Source organism: Drosophila elegans, unplaced genomic scaffold, assembly GCF_018152505.1.
Source record: "Drosophila elegans isolate 14027-0461.03 unplaced genomic scaffold, ASM1815250v1 contig_183, whole genome shotgun sequence".
Taxonomy (NCBI): Eukaryota; Metazoa; Arthropoda; class Insecta; order Diptera; family Drosophilidae; genus Drosophila; species Drosophila elegans.
Window position 1 is genome coordinate 9,180,558 of NW_024545550.1, and position 17,989 is coordinate 9,198,546.

At 39.9% G+C, this 17,989-nt stretch overlaps 4 protein-coding genes across 4 annotated transcripts; 1 reads left to right on the forward strand and 3 right to left on the reverse strand.

Annotated features, from left to right (window-relative positions):
- Positions 1-497: 497 nt before the first annotated feature.
- LOC108144167 (flexible cuticle protein 12) lies at positions 498-1,618 on the reverse strand. Its single transcript, XM_017268826.2, has 2 exons — positions 1,535-1,618; positions 498-997 (listed from the first exon to the last, which is right to left on the reverse strand). The coding sequence occupies exons 1-2, from the start codon at positions 1,544-1,546 to the stop codon at positions 614-616; spliced, it is 396 nt and encodes a 131-aa protein (XP_017124315.1). The 5' UTR covers positions 1,547-1,618; the 3' UTR covers positions 498-613.
- Positions 1,619-2,986: 1,368 nt separating this feature from the next.
- On the reverse strand, positions 2,987-3,790 carry LOC108144124 (larval cuticle protein 1). The gene has a single exon (XM_041707493.1). It carries the CDS (start codon positions 3,558-3,560, stop codon positions 3,222-3,224), a length of 339 nt encoding a protein of 112 aa, XP_041563427.1. The 5' UTR covers positions 3,561-3,790; the 3' UTR covers positions 2,987-3,221.
- A 3,623-nt stretch (positions 3,791-7,413) lies between these two features.
- LOC108144255 (signal transducer and activator of transcription C) lies at positions 7,414-9,478 on the forward strand. Its single transcript, XM_017268935.1, has 2 exons — positions 7,414-8,048; positions 8,773-9,478. The coding sequence occupies exons 1-2, from the start codon at positions 7,599-7,601 to the stop codon at positions 9,421-9,423; spliced, it is 1,101 nt and encodes a 366-aa protein (XP_017124424.1). The 5' UTR covers positions 7,414-7,598; the 3' UTR covers positions 9,424-9,478.
- Positions 9,479-9,715: 237 nt separating this feature from the next.
- Positions 9,716-17,275, reverse strand: LOC108144903 (glycine-rich cell wall structural protein). Its single transcript, XM_017270065.2, has 15 exons — positions 16,673-17,275; positions 12,974-13,745; positions 12,742-12,909; positions 12,643-12,675; positions 12,521-12,589; positions 12,117-12,230; positions 11,979-12,050; positions 11,729-11,836; positions 11,600-11,662; positions 11,241-11,348; positions 11,141-11,173; positions 11,005-11,085; positions 10,894-10,950; positions 10,714-10,758; positions 9,716-10,127 (listed from the first exon to the last, which is right to left on the reverse strand). The coding sequence occupies exons 1-15, from the start codon at positions 16,685-16,687 to the stop codon at positions 9,907-9,909; spliced, it is 1,959 nt and encodes a 652-aa protein (XP_017125554.1). The 5' UTR covers positions 16,688-17,275; the 3' UTR covers positions 9,716-9,906.
- Between the last annotated feature and the right edge of the window lie 714 nt (positions 17,276-17,989).

A 17,989-nucleotide genomic window follows, 5' to 3' on the forward strand; every position in this document is an offset into this window, starting at 1 on the left:
TCACTGTACCCCAAAGTGGCCAAACGAGTGCTAAATCATACATCGTTCCAGACTTTGATACTGTGCCAAGTTTTTTGTCTGTTTTCAAGGTCTTTTGAGCCGGGTATTCCCCTTTTGCACTGGGAAAAAATTATAACAACAAAATATGTTTTGACATATAACATTTGTCATCTTTTGTTTTAAACATTTTAATTTGCCTATATAAATAATTTAAAAACTTGGTTAGGGTAAATTTTTCTGCAGTGTATTTAAGATCGTTTAGAGATATTTCTAATCTGCACTAAGAAAAATCTCAAAATCTGTTGATTTTTTATCTAAACACTTTGGAGATATACATCATATCGATTATCCATATTTGTTATTTTTGTTTAAATTAATTAACTTCTTAAACCTCAATTTTTTCCCCTGTGTTTTCAAACCATCTTCGCCGGCTAAGTAAACAAAAAATTTGTAGATATGCAAATGAGAAATACAAATACTCCCAGCTTCTTACATAATTTCATCGCAATGGTGTTGACTTTTATTTTGGTTATTGCCCAGTTACAACGCGCTGGCTCTTTTTATAATCAATCTTATGAATTAAGTTCTACGAGATCTCCTTTGAAAACACATCCTAATGATCAAGCTTCTGCGCCTTAACCGGCTTGGGCAGATCCTTGGCTGCCTCGGCCACGGCTGTGATTTCCGGGTTGATAATCGAGCCGTAGGGGACGAATCCGTTCTTTCCCGCCGTGTAGAAGACCTCCACTTCCTCGCCGAGGTCGTTGATGTACTTGTAGGAGCCCTTCACCTCCAGAGCCTCCTCGTCGGTGCCCTCGTCCACCACAGAAGCCTGCTCTTGGCGCTTGGTTCCATCTGCCGCCTCGTACACGGAATCATAGCTGCCATCCACTCTCTTGTTGGTCTCGGACTTCAGGATGGCCACTGGCTCGCGTTCGGGTTCCACGGGCAGAGCATGACAACTGGCGACCACCACGGCCAGGACGAAAAGAGGAAGCTGTTGGAAATCAGAATGTTAGGACCTTAAAATCAGGGACAACCAAACCCAATACAATATCCTCGAAAACATATTCCATTGAAAAAGTATCCTAATTCATCTTAAACCTATTTTATTGAGCAGTTGTTCAAGTAAAACCTAAATTAACATTTGAATATTAAGTTGAAAAAGTTATGAAAAAGACAATTTCAAATCAAGTAATAGACTGGTCGCTCAGAAAAAAATAATAATAATCTATCAAAAATAGTAAATTTAAATCTTAAACATGACAAATATTTTAGTAAAAAGTACAAGTTTTAAGTCTATGCCTGATAAAATTCAAACAAAATAAATAAATAAAAAAAAATTGTATAATTTTATATAAAACTGGTGTTATTAAATGTTTAAAAAGAAAGCAAAGGATGCTCTGTAAATCCTTACGTCCTTATATTTTTGTTTCTCTGTTTATTATCCTTTATCGAATTTCACTTATACTTATCAAAATGTCGAATGTTTTTGACCTTTCACTGCATCTAATCCTTTATTGAATCCACTTACGATTTTGAACATTTTTGCGGTTATTTTTTGGGAGCGTAGAAAGCGAGAGTTAAAGCGCGTGTGAACTCAAAGTGGATCGGCCAGTTGGCTTTTATAGCTGCGCACTCCTGCATCGAAATTTCGACCACATCCACATCCAGCTCTTTCGGCTCTTTCGCTTAAACATGCCAAACATGTTTGCATCCCGTTTTATGTGGACGCTACGTCCGCAAACTTTAAAATGCGTCTGGGCTCTAAATGTCAAGGTCTTTGGATGGGTCAGTATCAGTATCGGAGCTGGGAATTCAAAAATGTGTCACTATGCTGGTGGTATCGGTATATGCCAGTATCATGAAAGATCTGAGTCAGATCCCGAGGCGTTGACGCCGGCGATTGATGACACCGATCGGCGGCCACATTAACAGCCTCTGCAACAGCATAACTTGCACGGCATCGACTTCACCCACTCGCCAGGTGTCGCGATTAATCAGTCGCAGCTCACACCTTGCACCACAACACTCGTAACCCATACCAATCCCAGAAATATGTAAAATGTCAGCTTTGATGCAATTTATACTAGGGGTGTAGCCCCTAGCCCAGGGCATCTAAATATCTATCCATCTATCTATCTATTCCCATCTATAACTATCGATCGAACATCTTCGGCTGACAAATGACTCGATTCAGAATCTCAATGGGGTGCATCAGCAATTTCATTTACATTGCGGCGCTATTAATTCAATCATCGGTAGTTCCGTGGCCAGTTATTAACGATCGTGTTATTTTCGTTATTCATTTCATGGGGTGATAAACATAAATTCATTTCTCTGCACCGAACGACATTTTGCCTGGCTGGCTCAAAGGGCAATCTGCGGTGCTGCCACAATTTATAATTTTGACAGCTTAACTAATTTCGCAAATCGGCCGCAAATTAAATATCCCAGCGATGAGCAAGCGATTTCAAATTCAGCTGCTGGACCAGGCACAAAAAAAAATATTTTAATTTTATTAAAAATTATTTTTGCTTTAAGCCACAAATAAGAACTCAAAGTCTGAAAATTCATTGTCCTGGTCTTCTAAGCTTAATGATTTAAGTATTTACAAAGTTAAAAGTTTTTAGTATTTTAAAATTGATATGATTAAGTAGATAAACAACTAGAAACTTGAAATAATCAATATTTTTATCGTAACAAAAAACAATATTCTTTACAAAGTTTAAGTAAACTGCCATGATTTGCATTGAAGAGATATTTTGTTAAGATAAGGTCTGTTGCTTTATTATCATCATGTAAAAGTTACTTTTTTTTTAAGTTGAGAAAATCAAATATATGTTTCTCCCTTAAATAATTTGAAGAGTTGTATTAAATTTATTCATGTTATAATATTATTAAAATTTACTTTTTAAAATTAGTTTGTTTAAAATTCTTTATTTACCTTAAGCTATGCATATTTTTTCTCCTGATCTTTATTAAAAACAGTATGTCATGAAACCTCTGCAAATATTAAAGCTAAGGTATTAACAATACTTTAAAGATACTTTGTAAAACATCTACAAAAAATCGATTTGAAACCAGTTCTTAATATCATTTTTAAAAGTGTGCCGCTCCTTTTGCCGCACAGATGGGAATTCTCGCCTGGATCGGCGCTTGGCTTTGGTAATTGTGTGGCTAACATTTGCAAGAATATGTGGCCATCAAAGATAATGGCTCTACTTCGGTTTATTTATAGACGGCTCCCCCTTTGCAACGTACCTAACATGGGGCAAAAAGCCATTCCTGTCCGCCGTATAGCTGACTTCAAGCTTCAGGCCCCTGTCATCGATATAGCCATAGATGCCGGACACCTCCAGGTCGTCATCTTGATCGGCTGCCATTGGATTGGACTTTACTAGGCCAAGCTCCTCGCGATAAGTGCCATCGGCAGCCTCGAACGAAAACAAATAGGAGCCAGAACTGAGTTGTTCGGCCACCGATTTGAGGATTGGCACCGGTTCACTAATGGCAGCACTCTCAGCGGGCCAACTCCACAGTTGCCAGCAAGTCAACATCAATATCTGGAAGTAACAAAAAAGAAAAAAAAAAGTAGACTCACTTAATTTTGGCTATTCATGAGCTCCCGACTTCTTACCAATGCGAACATGATTTATGCTAATACTAAGCGCGCACAAAAGATTCTGCGCTTTTTATAGCACTTGGTAGGAGAAGCCAGTTAGTAAGGCATTTCTTCTAGACACAGTTGCATAACTTTGCCAGATGAGATGACTTTTTTGAGGTCAGTAGAAAGTAGCAGGTCGAGTTTCTTGGTTTTCTGGGGTTTATTGAACCGCAGATTTGCAATTCAAATGGCCATTAGAAGTGTGGAGCTAGTAAACTGTCATGTTTACAATGCAGATAGCATCCATAAGCATATGTGAATCGCGTGGGTTCTGCCCGAAAGGTGCAGCCGGCTAATAAAATTTGTCACAATTTGGCACTGCGGCAGGCGAAAGGTGCAGAAATGGTAACGGCTGACTGCTCGATGCAAATTCCAAACTGTGCAACTGAAAAGTGACTCTGTTACAGTGGGTGGGCACCTCGGGCCGCTTTGGGAAGCGGCTAACATTTATGGCATTACTGAACAAAACGGCAAGGCAAAAAGAATTCAATAATAATTTCCAGCAATTTCGCAATTTTGCCACAGCAGCCGAGGTTGCGGCAGAAGTTGCATTTTGGCATTTGCCTTGGCCCGCCCAGTTACAATTTCCAGTTCCACTTGCCAAAATGGCCAGGCTCTCGGGCAACGTGTTAATAAATTGATTCTTTGTGGCTCCCCGGTCGGTGAGTTGGATTAAATCCCGCTGAATCAAGTACTACTGCAAGAGTGCACTGGGAGAAAATATTTTAGAAATAAAAAATAAAAATAAATTTCAAAACGTAAAATTTGAGTTTAATTTATTACAAACTGTTTAGCCAACGTTGCATGAAAAAATTCTTTATAATTCTTACATTTACTTATGTAGACTTAATCTATTATTTTTAAAAGGCCATTTGAATTTGTAAAAGAAATTTTTCATAATAAAAATGACTTGCCATCGATTGAATGAAATTAAATATTTCGAATTTGTACGTTTACACAAATTACACAATCTATTCTTTCTTTAATAACTTGTTTCCCAAATTATATATGTTGTCATCGATTATTAAAAATATTTATTTAATTTCGTTAGATCATTTAGAAATTATATTTATTCTAAATTTCAATGATGTTCACAAAGTGTTTCTAAATTAAATATTTCTTTAAGTTATGCTTTCACAATAAATAGTAAAATCAGAAAGGAATTAACACCAATATAAATGTTCTGTATCCAAAAAAAAATGTGTTTAACTACTTGATTGCATTGTTTTATTTTGTTTATTTTATTATTTTAAATTTTCTTTAATTTTTTGCTATTACCAATAAACGTTTTTGTTCTTTCCTTTTTTAAAGAATGATCCTGTTCCCAATTTTCCTAGTGTGTCTTTGGCGAGCGGAATTTGACGCGCCTGCTACAGAAGTGGAAACTCATTAATGTAGCAACATAAACATAATGTAGCCGCATTGCCAACGAGGTCATAATTCAGAGCTGCGACACGTTGACCTTTAGGAAAGATCTGCCAGCCGGAACCCCAAGACAGTTGCAATCGCAATGGCAGTCGCACTACGCACATCTCAATGTGAATCAATTAGCCCCGCTGGCGGCCATAATTTCTAACTAATGGAATTCACAAATGCAAAATGTCAGGCCCACTCTGCAAAAAAAAAAAAATCATCTAAGACATCTAAACCATTTCAACTTTTTAGCTGCAGTCTATTAATAACCGTCGCAGTTGCTGTCCAACTTTTAGGTGGATTTGAGGCAAAGACACCAGAGCCCAAAGCCCAAAAACCCATGATGCATTTGGAGTCGTGGGAGGAGTGTCCGACCTGTCTTTAATGCGATTTGCTCATCGGGCCAAAAACAACACAATGTTGTGCGCTTGTTGTGTCTAGTGTCTCACATTTCTGCATAAATTTGGCGAGCCATTTTTATGTAGCTCCCCGCATCGCCACAATTTGCGCTTGATTTCCCGCATTTTGGCGCTTTGTTTTATTGCTATTTATTCGCCCAGTTTCGTGGATTATTCAAATGGCAAATCAATCAAACGACTGTTGACTAATATGGGCCAAAAACATATTTATAATTAATATTTGTTAGTGCCAAAGCATCTCATTATGGGAAAACATTTTCGAAAAAGTAATCAAAAGCTGAAGGTTACATCAAGCCATACATAAAATATGTGTTTTTATTTATTTATTTTTATTTAGACCAAGTTTTTCCATAAAAAAAAGTATTTCGCAGTGTTTTGCGTTTGAGCTTGGCTTTAAAGACCCCAAAGCTAAAAGAACACTTTTTTAAACCTAGCTATCAATCCCCAATTTTTGTTTTTTTTTTTAAAGGACTTAAATTTTATATTTATTAAATTTGACATAATATAAGTTTTAGGTTTCAATGCCGATTGATGGGACTTTTTTTGATGAGCTCAATGAGATATTATATTTCATATTTTTTCCCAAGACAAAATTATTTTCTTTGTAGTTTAGGTATCGTTTTGTTTTAAAATATTAACTTGATGCCCACAGTCCTTATTTACTTTTAAGTTTTTCTCTACTTTAATAAAAGTGTGGTCTTTAATTTATTGGAAATTAGTAACAAGATTTTAGACATTGTAAACATTTTTTTAGTTAGTACTATAGCTTTTATTTTTAGCATTTATTGTTTTATATATTTTAGTTTTTATTAGGAAGAGCGCATTTAAGAGTTGCATATGCCTAATGTGGAAGCTATTGAGTTTTCTTCAATTTTTATAGCCTACTATTCGGCTGTGTGGCATTTTATACAATTTACAAACAATTGCAGCTCACAAGGCGGGCTCTAAAAATAAACCAGATAAAAAAGCATAAATGAAAAATCTTTTGCCATTTGCTGTAAACAAATAATGAGTAAGCACTTATTTCGACCCAAAACCTTAACGCATAAATTGACCTTGCTTCGAAATGGAAAACCTCATCAAAATTAGCATATGCAATTAAAGTTTGAACTGAACATGGAGCAAGACATGTTCGAATTTTAATGGCAGCTCATACAGATGACAAACGAAAATGTATCTGTCCGAGGCTTGGCAGTTACAAATGAGTGATGGCGATCACATCACACCTAGACATGACCAATCCGACTACGATGAATAATCTTGATGAAGCGTGAAACAATGGAACCGAAAAACTCTCAATCTATCCTGGGGATAGAAATCGTATCTCTCGGATGCCATTTGACAAATGATGTTTATAGACCAGGTTGAGGTCCGACTGCCACCTTGACCAAGGGAAAATGAAAATGAGGGGGGTCATCCACTGGCATCCACTGGCATCCACTGTCGGCACATAACTCAGACAAACGCCTTCGAGGCAGATGCGAAGACAGGTGCTGGAGCAAAAAGCTTGCAATTTGCATATCGGAGCTGGCTCATAAACAAGTGCGCGGAAGACATGGCCAACTAACCAACTGGCCACCATGAAGATATCAATCAGCTTTGGCCAGAGCCAAACGAAATTCGTTTGTCCTTCTGTCAATGGCCGATAAAAAACCAATAAAGCTGCCACCCCAACGGCTTGTTAACACGTAGATAAATTACACTGGTCGCTGGGCTCTGAGATCTCTGAGATAACCATCGAGATGCAGTCAGAAAGTGATGCGAGGAGCACAGGAAGCGGCCAATTGTTCTGACCATAACTGAGCTGAGCTTTAGGGCTCAGTTCTGTTCTGTTGTTGTTCCAACTCAACCTCAGATCGAGAACCGCATAAATACCGCTGGCAGTGGGAGCCGCATTTGCAGTCGTGGCACGACTTTCGATCAGTAACTTCCACTTACAGCAGCAACGGATTTGCTTCGCTTTTGAGATCGGATCTGAAAAATCTGAAAATCGGAAAATCTCTAGTGTTTCCCAGCTTGTCGGATTTATCGAGCGTGTAATTTGTGCTCCGTTCGCGAGATTTATGATCCACGGCCCACCCGCCCACTGACAGCCATAAATGTCTGGAGTCCGAGCTCCGCGATTCCGGCACCTTCGCTGGGTGGCCTGCATATTGGTGTTTTGGTGCTCCATGGGCCAGGCTCAGTTGCCAGGAACTGGATTCCAGGGACAAAGGCCGCAGGTTCCACCCATCCAATCCCTGCAACAACAACCGGTTAATCCCTTCCAGCGCCGCCAGCCCAATCCCGTCCAGGGTCAGGGTCTCTTTCCGGGTCAGCGGAATCCCTTGAACCCACTGGCTCCTCCGTTGACGGGCGCTGCCCTCCAGAATCCGTACACCCGCTACAATCAGTACCAGCAGCAGAACTACGTGCCCATCACGGCCTACCAAAACGAACTCAATCTGGATGGCAGCTTCTCCTACGGATACTCGTCGGCCGATGGAACCACTGCCCAGGCTCAGGGTTATGTCAAGAACTTGGGATACGGCGAAGGCGTCGAGGCTCAGGTGGGTTCTTTACCGTGCAAATTTATCAAAAAAATTTATCAGTGACACCTCATTGATGATCCTTAATAATGTTTACCATTGCAACAGCTGGGTTGTACAGATATATTGGCGTTAAACATATTAAACATATTTTAAAAATGTATATTCTTAAAGTTGAAGATTTTAGTTTCGTTTCTACATTTCGCTTATTGGTCTAGACTCAAAAAACCAAATCCTTGATTTAAGAAAATTCCTAAAATTAAGAAATAATGGACTTAGCATGGCCCTTAAAATAAGTCTCCTTATTAACGAAAACATTACCTTAAACTTGACTTATGTTCTGCTACATAGCCTAAAATCATTTAATTTAGAACGTTTTCAAGGTTATCTTAAGTCCAGTATGCCTTAAATTAGGGAGTTTGTTTTTTGTTTCAGCTTGTAGCTAAAAGTTTTTGAGTCCCTCCTAAAATAAAGTAATATTATATTATTTATTAAATAAATAAAATTTCATAAAATTCTTCGAACAATGAAGCAATTACCTGTTTTTAAGAATGGTTACCACTGAATATTTAATGGTTTTTAGTCAAAATACTTAATTTCAAAAGATCTGACATATCTAAAAATACATTTAACGACACAATTACCTTGCAATCTTTTCTACGTATCAGTAAAAATCGTATCGAAATCTATAGCATACTTTTAAGTGCCTTGTGTAATAAACCGATTTCCAATTTGAAATTAATAGGTAATCCAGGGCTCCTACTCATACACTTCGCCGGAAGGCACACCCATTACAGTGCGTTACATTGCCGACGAGAATGGATTCCGGGCGGAGGGCACTGGAATTCCTGCAACTCCGCAATATTTTGCGGGTGCACAACCTTATCAACAGGGCTTGATTAATCCAAACCTAAATCCATATCAGACGCCCTTCCGTCAACTGCCGCCACCGCTGCCCAATGCCCCCTTCCGACCACAGATACCAGGACAACAGCCCTTGACCCCGCTGCAACAGCAACAACAGCAGCAGCAGCAACAGTTGCAACAACAACGCAATTTCCAGCAGCAACAGCAGCCGAATTCCGGCCAATATCAGCCGGATCAGCCGTTCAATCAGTTGCATTCCGGCAATTTGCCCGGCCAGTATGCCGGACAATTTGGCCAGCAATCTTTTGGCAGCAATCTCACGGCGCAGCAGGCTCAACAGCAACAGAATCTCAACCAGCAACAGCAGCAGCAACAACAGCAGCAACAGCAACAGCAGAAGGAGCAGCAAAATGAGCAGCAGCAACAGGCCCTAATCACCCAACAATTAAGAGGCAGACCCAACAATTTGGTGGATAACTATGGCTACAACCAGTATGGCAGACGCTTCAAGAAGTCCCCAAAGAAATAATACAACGATATAACATAATTAAAACGATTAGTTAGACCAAATATGTAGTCGCAACTCAAAGGCGTGAAATACATGCATCTGAAAAGTCAAACAACCTTGTTTTTAATGGGTTTCTCCGGGCTACCAATTGTAAAATAGGGATTTCTGGTTTTCAAGGTTCATTGCAAGCACATTTCCCTGATTTTAGCAATTTGATTGGCATTTTGGAATTTATTTTGGCATGAAATACATTCATCTCGTATACAAATACAAAGTAAAATTATAAAAGTAACTAAACATGGTAAACAAGTGATTTCAAGTATTCAAGATTCATTTATTTCGATAGTTGCACACACACATTGTCACAAAAAAGAAAAAAGGGGGAAGCTTACATAAATAAATTAACCATTTGAGTGAAAGAACATTTAGGGCAGCTTGCATTGCAAAGACATTTCTTCGATTTGAGAGATTTGATTGGCGTTTTGGGAATTGTTTGTTCTGGGATTAGTAGCTATAGCCTGTCTGAGGATTGAACTCTCCATTTCCGCGACCTCCGCCCGGCGCTCCTGGGGGAGGTGGAATGTATTGGGATCCTGTGCCGGGAGGTCCTGATCCCGGTCTGCCAGGCGAACCTGGTGCACCGCCACCGGCTGGAGGTGGAACATATTGATTGCCGCCGGGCAATCCTGGAGCACCTGGGCGTCCTGGAGCTCCTCCGGCGCCTCCTGGAAATACAAAAATAAATAATTTATTTGATAAAAAGTAGGAAATACTACAAATAGTAGTTCATAAAAATTGGAAGCTTTATGATATTTCTAAAATATTACTAACTACATTTAAACATCCTCAGCTTTAAGATTTAGTATGAAAAGTGTATAAATACTGGTAGTATCTTAGATGTTGGTTTAATTAAGGTATTGAAATTACCCTAATTTTATTTAATTTCTTCTTTGTCTAGCTACCATAAACCTATTAAAAGCATTATTACCTAGTGACTCTAGGAACATAAAAGGGACCGCTTTAAAAGTCAAAATGCATAATTTATGATAGGTCGTTAGTAGATCGTGGGTAAAACTGTAGACAAAGGGTATGTAAAAAAATGATTGTTAAACAAACTTGAAATGTGTGGGAAAAACTCTTCTCTTATGAAGCCTAGGTACAGACTTTTTGAAGACAGGTCTGCATGACATTTTCCCAGGAATATCGCATAGGGTTAATGTTAATGGCACTGTTAAAACTTTTACATCCGCAACAGACCCAAAACCAAGGATACACAAATATTCCTAAATGAAGTCGATTAAACTTTTTTACCTCCGCCACCAGCACCGCCGCCATAACCGCCTCCTCCGGGAGATCCTAAAAATGAAAATACAATCAATTCAATTAAGCAAGAAATATTTGTACAATTGTGTTAAGTATGTGAATACAATTTTTTAACAAAATATGTTGGTTTAATCAGCTTTAAATTAAATGTATCGATCAATTGCTTACCCGGGCCACCTGGTGCTCCGCCACGACCGCCGCCGCCACCAAATCCGCCACCACCTCCTAAAAATAAAGACTTTTAAAATTCAAAATATATAATTTAATAAGATCACTTACCTTGACCTCCAAATCCACCACCTCCTGGAGCTCCTGGAGCACCACCGCGACCGGGGCCGCCTCCTGCTCCACCAGCACCTCCTAAAAAAATTTTGTTTGTAAAGTCCGAGCTGTGAAATGTGGCAAAATATCTTACCTTGACCTCCAAATCCTCCTCCACCGGGAGATCCTGCAATTAAAGAAATTGGATTTTTCTCAGTTTATGGGTTCCACAATAAAATTGCTAATGAACTCACCTGGAGCTCCTGGAGCTCCACCGCCCCCACGACCACCGCCTCCTCCATATCCGCCACCAGCTCCTCCTCCTCCTCCTTGACCACCAAATCCTCCTCCACCCGGAGCTCCTAAAAAATATATTGTATTTAATATAAAAGTTATACCTACATAATTAAAAATAGGAAACCTCATAGATGATTACAATTAGGAAATATAAATAAAATAAATATTTTTTGTGTTGGTTGGTCGAAGCATTCTCCCACAAAATAATATGAATTCTTTATATATTTTGAACAGACTATTAGACTATTTAAAGTAAAGTAAAAAAAAATCTAAAAAAAACTAAATATATTCCTATGAAAGTAAATTATTTACTCACCTAGTCCACCTGGTCTGCCTGCTCCGCCACCTGCGCCTGCGCCTCCATAGCCGCCACCACCTCCTAAAAAAAATTAGTTGATTTTAAAAATCATTTTAAATTGTCGTTTATAAATAAATATTTACTCACCTGGACCTCCTGGTCCTCCTGGTCCTCCACCACCACCGTGACCGCCGCCGCCTCCATATCCGCCACCAGCTCCTCCTCCGCCACCAAATCCTCCTCCACCAGGCGCTCCTAAAATATAACATTTTTTATTAAATACTTCAAATGGGTGAGTCTTGAGTTTTCTAAAAACACAATTTTTTATTGAACGAATAATATTGTGAACGAATAATATTATATACAGGTAATAAATCATGAAAACTGATCAACTCACCTGGTCCTCCTGGAGAGCCACCTCTACCTGCTCCGCCACCTGCTCCTCCACCTCCATATCCGCCACCACCTCCTAAAAAATACGTTTTTAACGTTTTTAATCCAAATAAATACATTTAAATAAATGTCTATAACTTACCTGGTGCTCCCGGTGCTCCACCTCCACCGCCACCACCGCGGCCGCCGCCGCCACCTCCTCCATATCCACCGCCTGCTCCTCCTTGACCGCCAAATCCTCCGCCACCGGGAGCTCCTAAAAATTAAAAATTGTTTAGTTACAAAAAATAAGATTTCATTAATTTAATTCTTATGAGCCTGAAATGGGTAGTATATGAAATGTCCTTGAAAAATACAGGTGTTTAGGAATTTCTAAAAGAAATACTCTTTCTGGATACCGATTACCGATTAAAAAATGCATTTTTAAGGATTTAAAAAAATATTTTGACAACAATAATGACAAAAGAGATAGCACTACATTTTTTGTTAATTTCTTTATAACAGTTTGATTAAGAAAGGTCATCTACGTCTGAATAATTTACTCACCTGGTCCACCTGGAGAGCCGCCGCGACCTGCTCCGCCACCTGCACCTCCGTAACCGCCGCCACCTCCTCCTAAATAACATATTTTTAAAATCCAAAGTATGTAATATGGGAAGAGCACTAACCTTGACCTCCAAAACCACCTCCACCTGGCGCGCCTGCAAAATATATAGTTGATTGTTTTTCACTACTGACTTAAAGTTTTTTTTTGTAGCTTAACTTACCGGGACCTCCAGGAGCACCGCCTCGTCCTGCTCCGCCTCCATAACCGGCGCCTCCTCCTGCTCCTCCTGCTCCTCCTGCTCCTCCTCCTCCAGCTCCTCCACCAGCTCCTCCTCCAAATCCTGAACCGCCACCATACCCAGAGCCACCGCCTCCGCCGCCACCAGCACCTGGACATAGGAATTAATAATTCATTAAGACACTTTTCATCTTTTTATCAGTGTAACGACTCACCATGACCTCCTGGTCCTCCACTATAACCGCCACCTGGCAGCACAGAGATTCCCTGGGCAGCCAATGACTTGGCTATTGCCTCTGGAATGGGCGGCGGAGTGGGCAGAGCATTGCCCGACGGCACAAAGCCATTCTCATCCGCCGTGTACATGATCTCGACCAGCTCACCCTCGGGATTTGTATAGGAGTAGGAGCCCATTACGGAGGGGATTTCATTGGGCGATCCCTTGTTCTTCACGGTGCCCTCCTCCTGTGCCTTAATACCATTTCCGGTCTCGTAGCTAAAACGATAGTTGCCATCGCCGTCGTTCTCGTTGACAAATGAGAGGATGGGAATGGGTGGTCCAGAGGCAGGAGGAGCACCACCACCTGGCTGACTGGGACGTGGAGCGGGGGCACTAGCGCCAGGTGCGATGGGTCGACCATTTGCAAAGCCACCCAAGCCGTTGTTACCACCCCCGAAGCCACCAGCTCCTCCTCCTCCACCGAAGCCTCCGCCTCCTCCGCCTCCTGCGCCACCTCCTCCGAAGCCTCCTCCTCCAGGGGCACCTCCTCCTCCTCCGAAGCCACCTCCACCACCTGGTCTACCACCACCTCCTCCTCCGAAGCCACCTCCTCCACCTGGTCCACCTCCTCCTCCGAAACCACCTCCTGGTCCCTGGAGTCCCGCTCCCGGACTGCCGCCCGCACTGGCCGCACTTGCCGGTGGCGGCAGGTATTTGTTATCCAGCTTCGCTGACTGGGCCAACGCCAACGTCGTGATCACCAGAGCCTGGAGAAGATCAAAAAAGAGGTAACAGGTAAGATCACAAATTTATGCAAGGCTCATGCTCATGGAACATGGAAAGTTCATGCGAATGCAGCATTTGCCATCGCGATGCACGCTTGAAATTGGCCTGAAGCAACACTTTGCTACATTGACTTATATGATTGCAAAATTAATACAGGTGAAAAATTTTACGAGCGCTTATAATTGTTTTAAATGTCCTTTTACAACTACCATACACAGTAGTCAAGTGGTACTTCTTCCATAAATCTTCGGCGTATCTTAAAAACAGTTAACACTTTTTTATGCTTACATTTAGGGGCTTGCGAGCCAAACTTTTAATAGCCTCCATAAAACGTGGAAAAATAAATTTCGAATGGGTATTAACATTAAGTATCGATTCTGGTTTGCACACAAATGAATTTTAACCATTTTATCTAACAAATGTGAATATTTTTAATGCTTGGAAATAAATTTTAAATAATAAATTACCTATAAATAAATTGATTACTTTATTAATTGAAACTTTTAGTAAATTAAAAGAGTCAGGGTCAGAAAACAATCGTTAAATTTTATTTTTTAATTACTACTTAAATTTTCAATTTTAGATGTAAATAATTAAATTTATTTTACTCTGGCCCAAAAATTGTGGTTGGCAAAAAATAGGAATAAAATTTCCAGTAGCCTTTTGAAAGTAAAAGTCTTAAGTACAAAGTACAACCATGTTTTGGTTTCCTAAAAGAACTTATCAAATCTATATTTTCTCTTGCACTTGATTGTGCAAGTATTCTTTTAAAAGTATAATCAAAGGATCTTAAGCCAAAAGTTTGATACCGAAATCAATTATGGACTTAAAGAAAATCATTGTACCAAACTAAATTTTGTACTAAATAGATATCTTGAAGTTTTCTCTAAGAAACATTACATATTAATTAACTTAAAAAAATACGTTATAAAAAAGAAATTTAGGAAAAAATTCTACAAGAAAAACGAAGGATTTGTATTTTTTTCTTAAAAATATCAAATTTGTATGAGCTTATATACCTGAGCTAAATGCCTTTTTAGTTTGATGTACAATTAAGTCTTGAAGGAGACCTGAAGACCTTCGTATCGAGCAACGATGCACTTTCTAAATAATATTCTTTGAAAAAAGTGACCCCGATGTAATAGATGCTGCCCAGCTATGTAATTCGACCCCACTTAAGACCTCAATCGGGGTCAAGAGTGTGGCCAAATGTCGGCCATTTCATCAATGAAACATTCGCCCATTGACAGAGCGCTGCAATCCGATCCGCTCACGTTTTCCATTGTTGCAAGCGATACTACGATATTATGGCTGCCCATTAAGGCTGCAAATGCGGCGGGACTGGAGACAATCGAGCTCATCATCAGCGGCGTTGTCGCAGCCTGAAGCGAACTCTGATATTTATGGACTTCTTGTTAGACAGAAGATGTCTGCCACTGAAACACTCGAAGGCACTCGATAGAGCAGCAGCGTGTGAACAGAACTGAGTGCCTGGGCCTGAGGAAGGTTAAGTAAACGGAGCGGAGTGTCAAGTTGAAGTTTAAACCGTTTACGGATTCCAATTGGCCATAGACTGTAGACCATAAACCTAACAGCTCCATTCGATTGGCGCGATGATGAGCTCACTTGTCGCTGCAGCTGAATAATGTAATATAACAAAATAATGCAATAATGTGGAAATTCTAACATTTGCCACACTGACTCATACGGCGGCTTTGCCACATGCAACCAAGACCGAAAACCGAAAACCGAAAACCAACGCCTGCCCCTTTGGCCAAATTCTCTGGGAGTCTCTTAAAGTTCGTGACCACCTAGCAGACATCTTCGACAGCGTTTCGCAACTGCAAATATAATTGCAGTAATTGCAAATGGGCTGCCAATTGGGTCGCCACTGCTTCCATTTCCATTTTCATTCTCATTTTCATTTTCGTTTTAGTTTTCATTTCGATGATCTGCTTTGGGGGCGGATCGACCACGACCATCTATAGTACGATCCACGATCCATCTTGGGCAACTTTGCGTGCCATCCACCAAACATCCACATCCAAATCCAAAATCTCATCTCCGATTGCAAATGGGCTGTTAATTTATGCGTTTTGCGGGAATTTACTTGGTCTTTCCCAGACAATCGGATATGCTAAGTGCCATGGGGTAATCCTTTGCTTAATTAACACTTGCAAATGGTGCATTCCTTTAGGTCATTGCTTAAACGTGTTCTTTTTGGTGATATTTTGAAATATGCCAATAGAAGATATGGTAATCCTCTAATTAATTAAATTTTTTTCTTTTAAATACTTCTTTCATTAACTCTCATTTAAAAATCCTTTGCTTTATTACTTCTATTTAGACTTTAGTTTTGTCTTTTATTTTAAGATTAAAGTTGGCTTTTGAAAATCCATTGTTAATTTATCATTTAAAGTTGATATTGTCTAAGCATTATCTCTTTGAGGAATATTATGTAAAGGATTGGTAACCCTAATTATTTCCTTAGTTTCCTTAATTAATTAAGAGGGGTTATAAATCTCCAAAAAATATTTTACCATGTGATTTCAATTATTTTGTCAGGACATTTTTAATACGTTACATAAAGTAGATGACGTTTCCCTTTACAAAAATTGAATATTCAGGAAATTTTATACTAGACTTTAATTTAATTATTATTATTATTTTATTATTATTAGGTGTGCTGTCCGAAAATAAATTATCCTCAACTTGCTCTTGAAAGTTAAACACTATAATTTTGTTATTAGATTTATGAAATTTTATAAAGTGGTTTTAAAAACTCTTAACTGTTGAGACACTCAAATATACAAAAACATAGAGATGTTTTCAATAGTCCTGTTGCACTTAAAACTTTTTTGCATATGCATACTTAGTTAAAGTCGTATTGATGTTTCACTGAACTTACCCATTTAAGAGCCATTGTTTTAAACTTTTGATTGTATAATCCCAGTCAAAGAAAGCGGAGAATCCTTGACAAGAAATATTGGCTCCCAGGTCTTCTCAAGGTGATATATCCACAGGCTTAGAGTAATCCAAAAGGGTCCTTTGTTGCAGCACACCGCGTGTTGTGTGTTGTGGCTCCTCGAATGTCACAGGTACTTGTGTGCCGATCGCAGCCCAGGTTCTCCAGCTTTTATACTTGGTTTGGCGCCAAATGCAATCAAATGGAATGGAATGAACCAAAACGCTGTGGCTGTGGCTGTAGCTGAATCTGAATCTAAAACTGAAGCCGGAGCCGGAGCTTGCAGCTCTGGCGCTGAGCGAGTGCTGAGATTTTGATACTTTATGGCATTTATTGCAATCGTGTGCAGCTGTGGTGGTGCCTGTTGGCTGGGCTCCCCAGCTGAGGTAAAACACGAAAAAAAAAGAAAAAAAAGAAGACAATCGCACACTGAAGGGAGGAGGTGGATCGGTGCATGGGTTCGACTATTGTCTCAACGGCGGCATCTCGTTTACTCAATGTACCTTGTCTTGTTAAACAAACGCTCTCAGCCACATCTCTCCTAGGTTAGTGGGTAAAAATTAGCAAGCAACTACCGATGGTGATGGTGCTTGTGCTGGTGCTGGTGCTCGTAAATTGGAATCCAATCGAAACTCTCAACGCTCGAGCGCATCATCATCATTCAGCTTCATCTCCATTGAATTGCATGTTTGGGAAACCATTTTAAATGCGCCTGGTCTGGTGTCAAGAATATCGCTTATTGAGAGGTCTGCCCAGCCGGATGTCAATAAATTTGACTTCGCCTCTTAGGGCTGAGTCCAGTCTATGACCTTTCACCTAATGAAAGACCAAAACTGGATTCGAAACGCTAATAAATACCACTAATATCGACACCCTGCGGCCGATAGACTTACCATTGCGCAAAACAAGTTGCTCCACTTGGTGGCAACATCCATCTGCCCCAGCCACTTCTCCTTTTTAAAAGTTTTTCGTAAACTTTTCCGAAAAGGGCAGTTGCTTCTTTTCGCTTTTTTTTTTGGGGTGGAGGGGAAAAATTCACTGCATGTCGCGGCGGGGCCAAGTTTAGCGTAAATGCTTGACATCTTTTCGGTAAAACGAGGAGAATGCTCATTGACATTTGCCAGTTAAAAACGCTGACTGCTGTTTGGAAAGGCAAAAAACCAACAAGACTCGTAGATTGTCAGTGGATTTTATTCTGCATGGGATGGTCACAGCTGCGCGGACCAGAACTGCAGCCAAGTGGCAAAAGGAATTTGCACG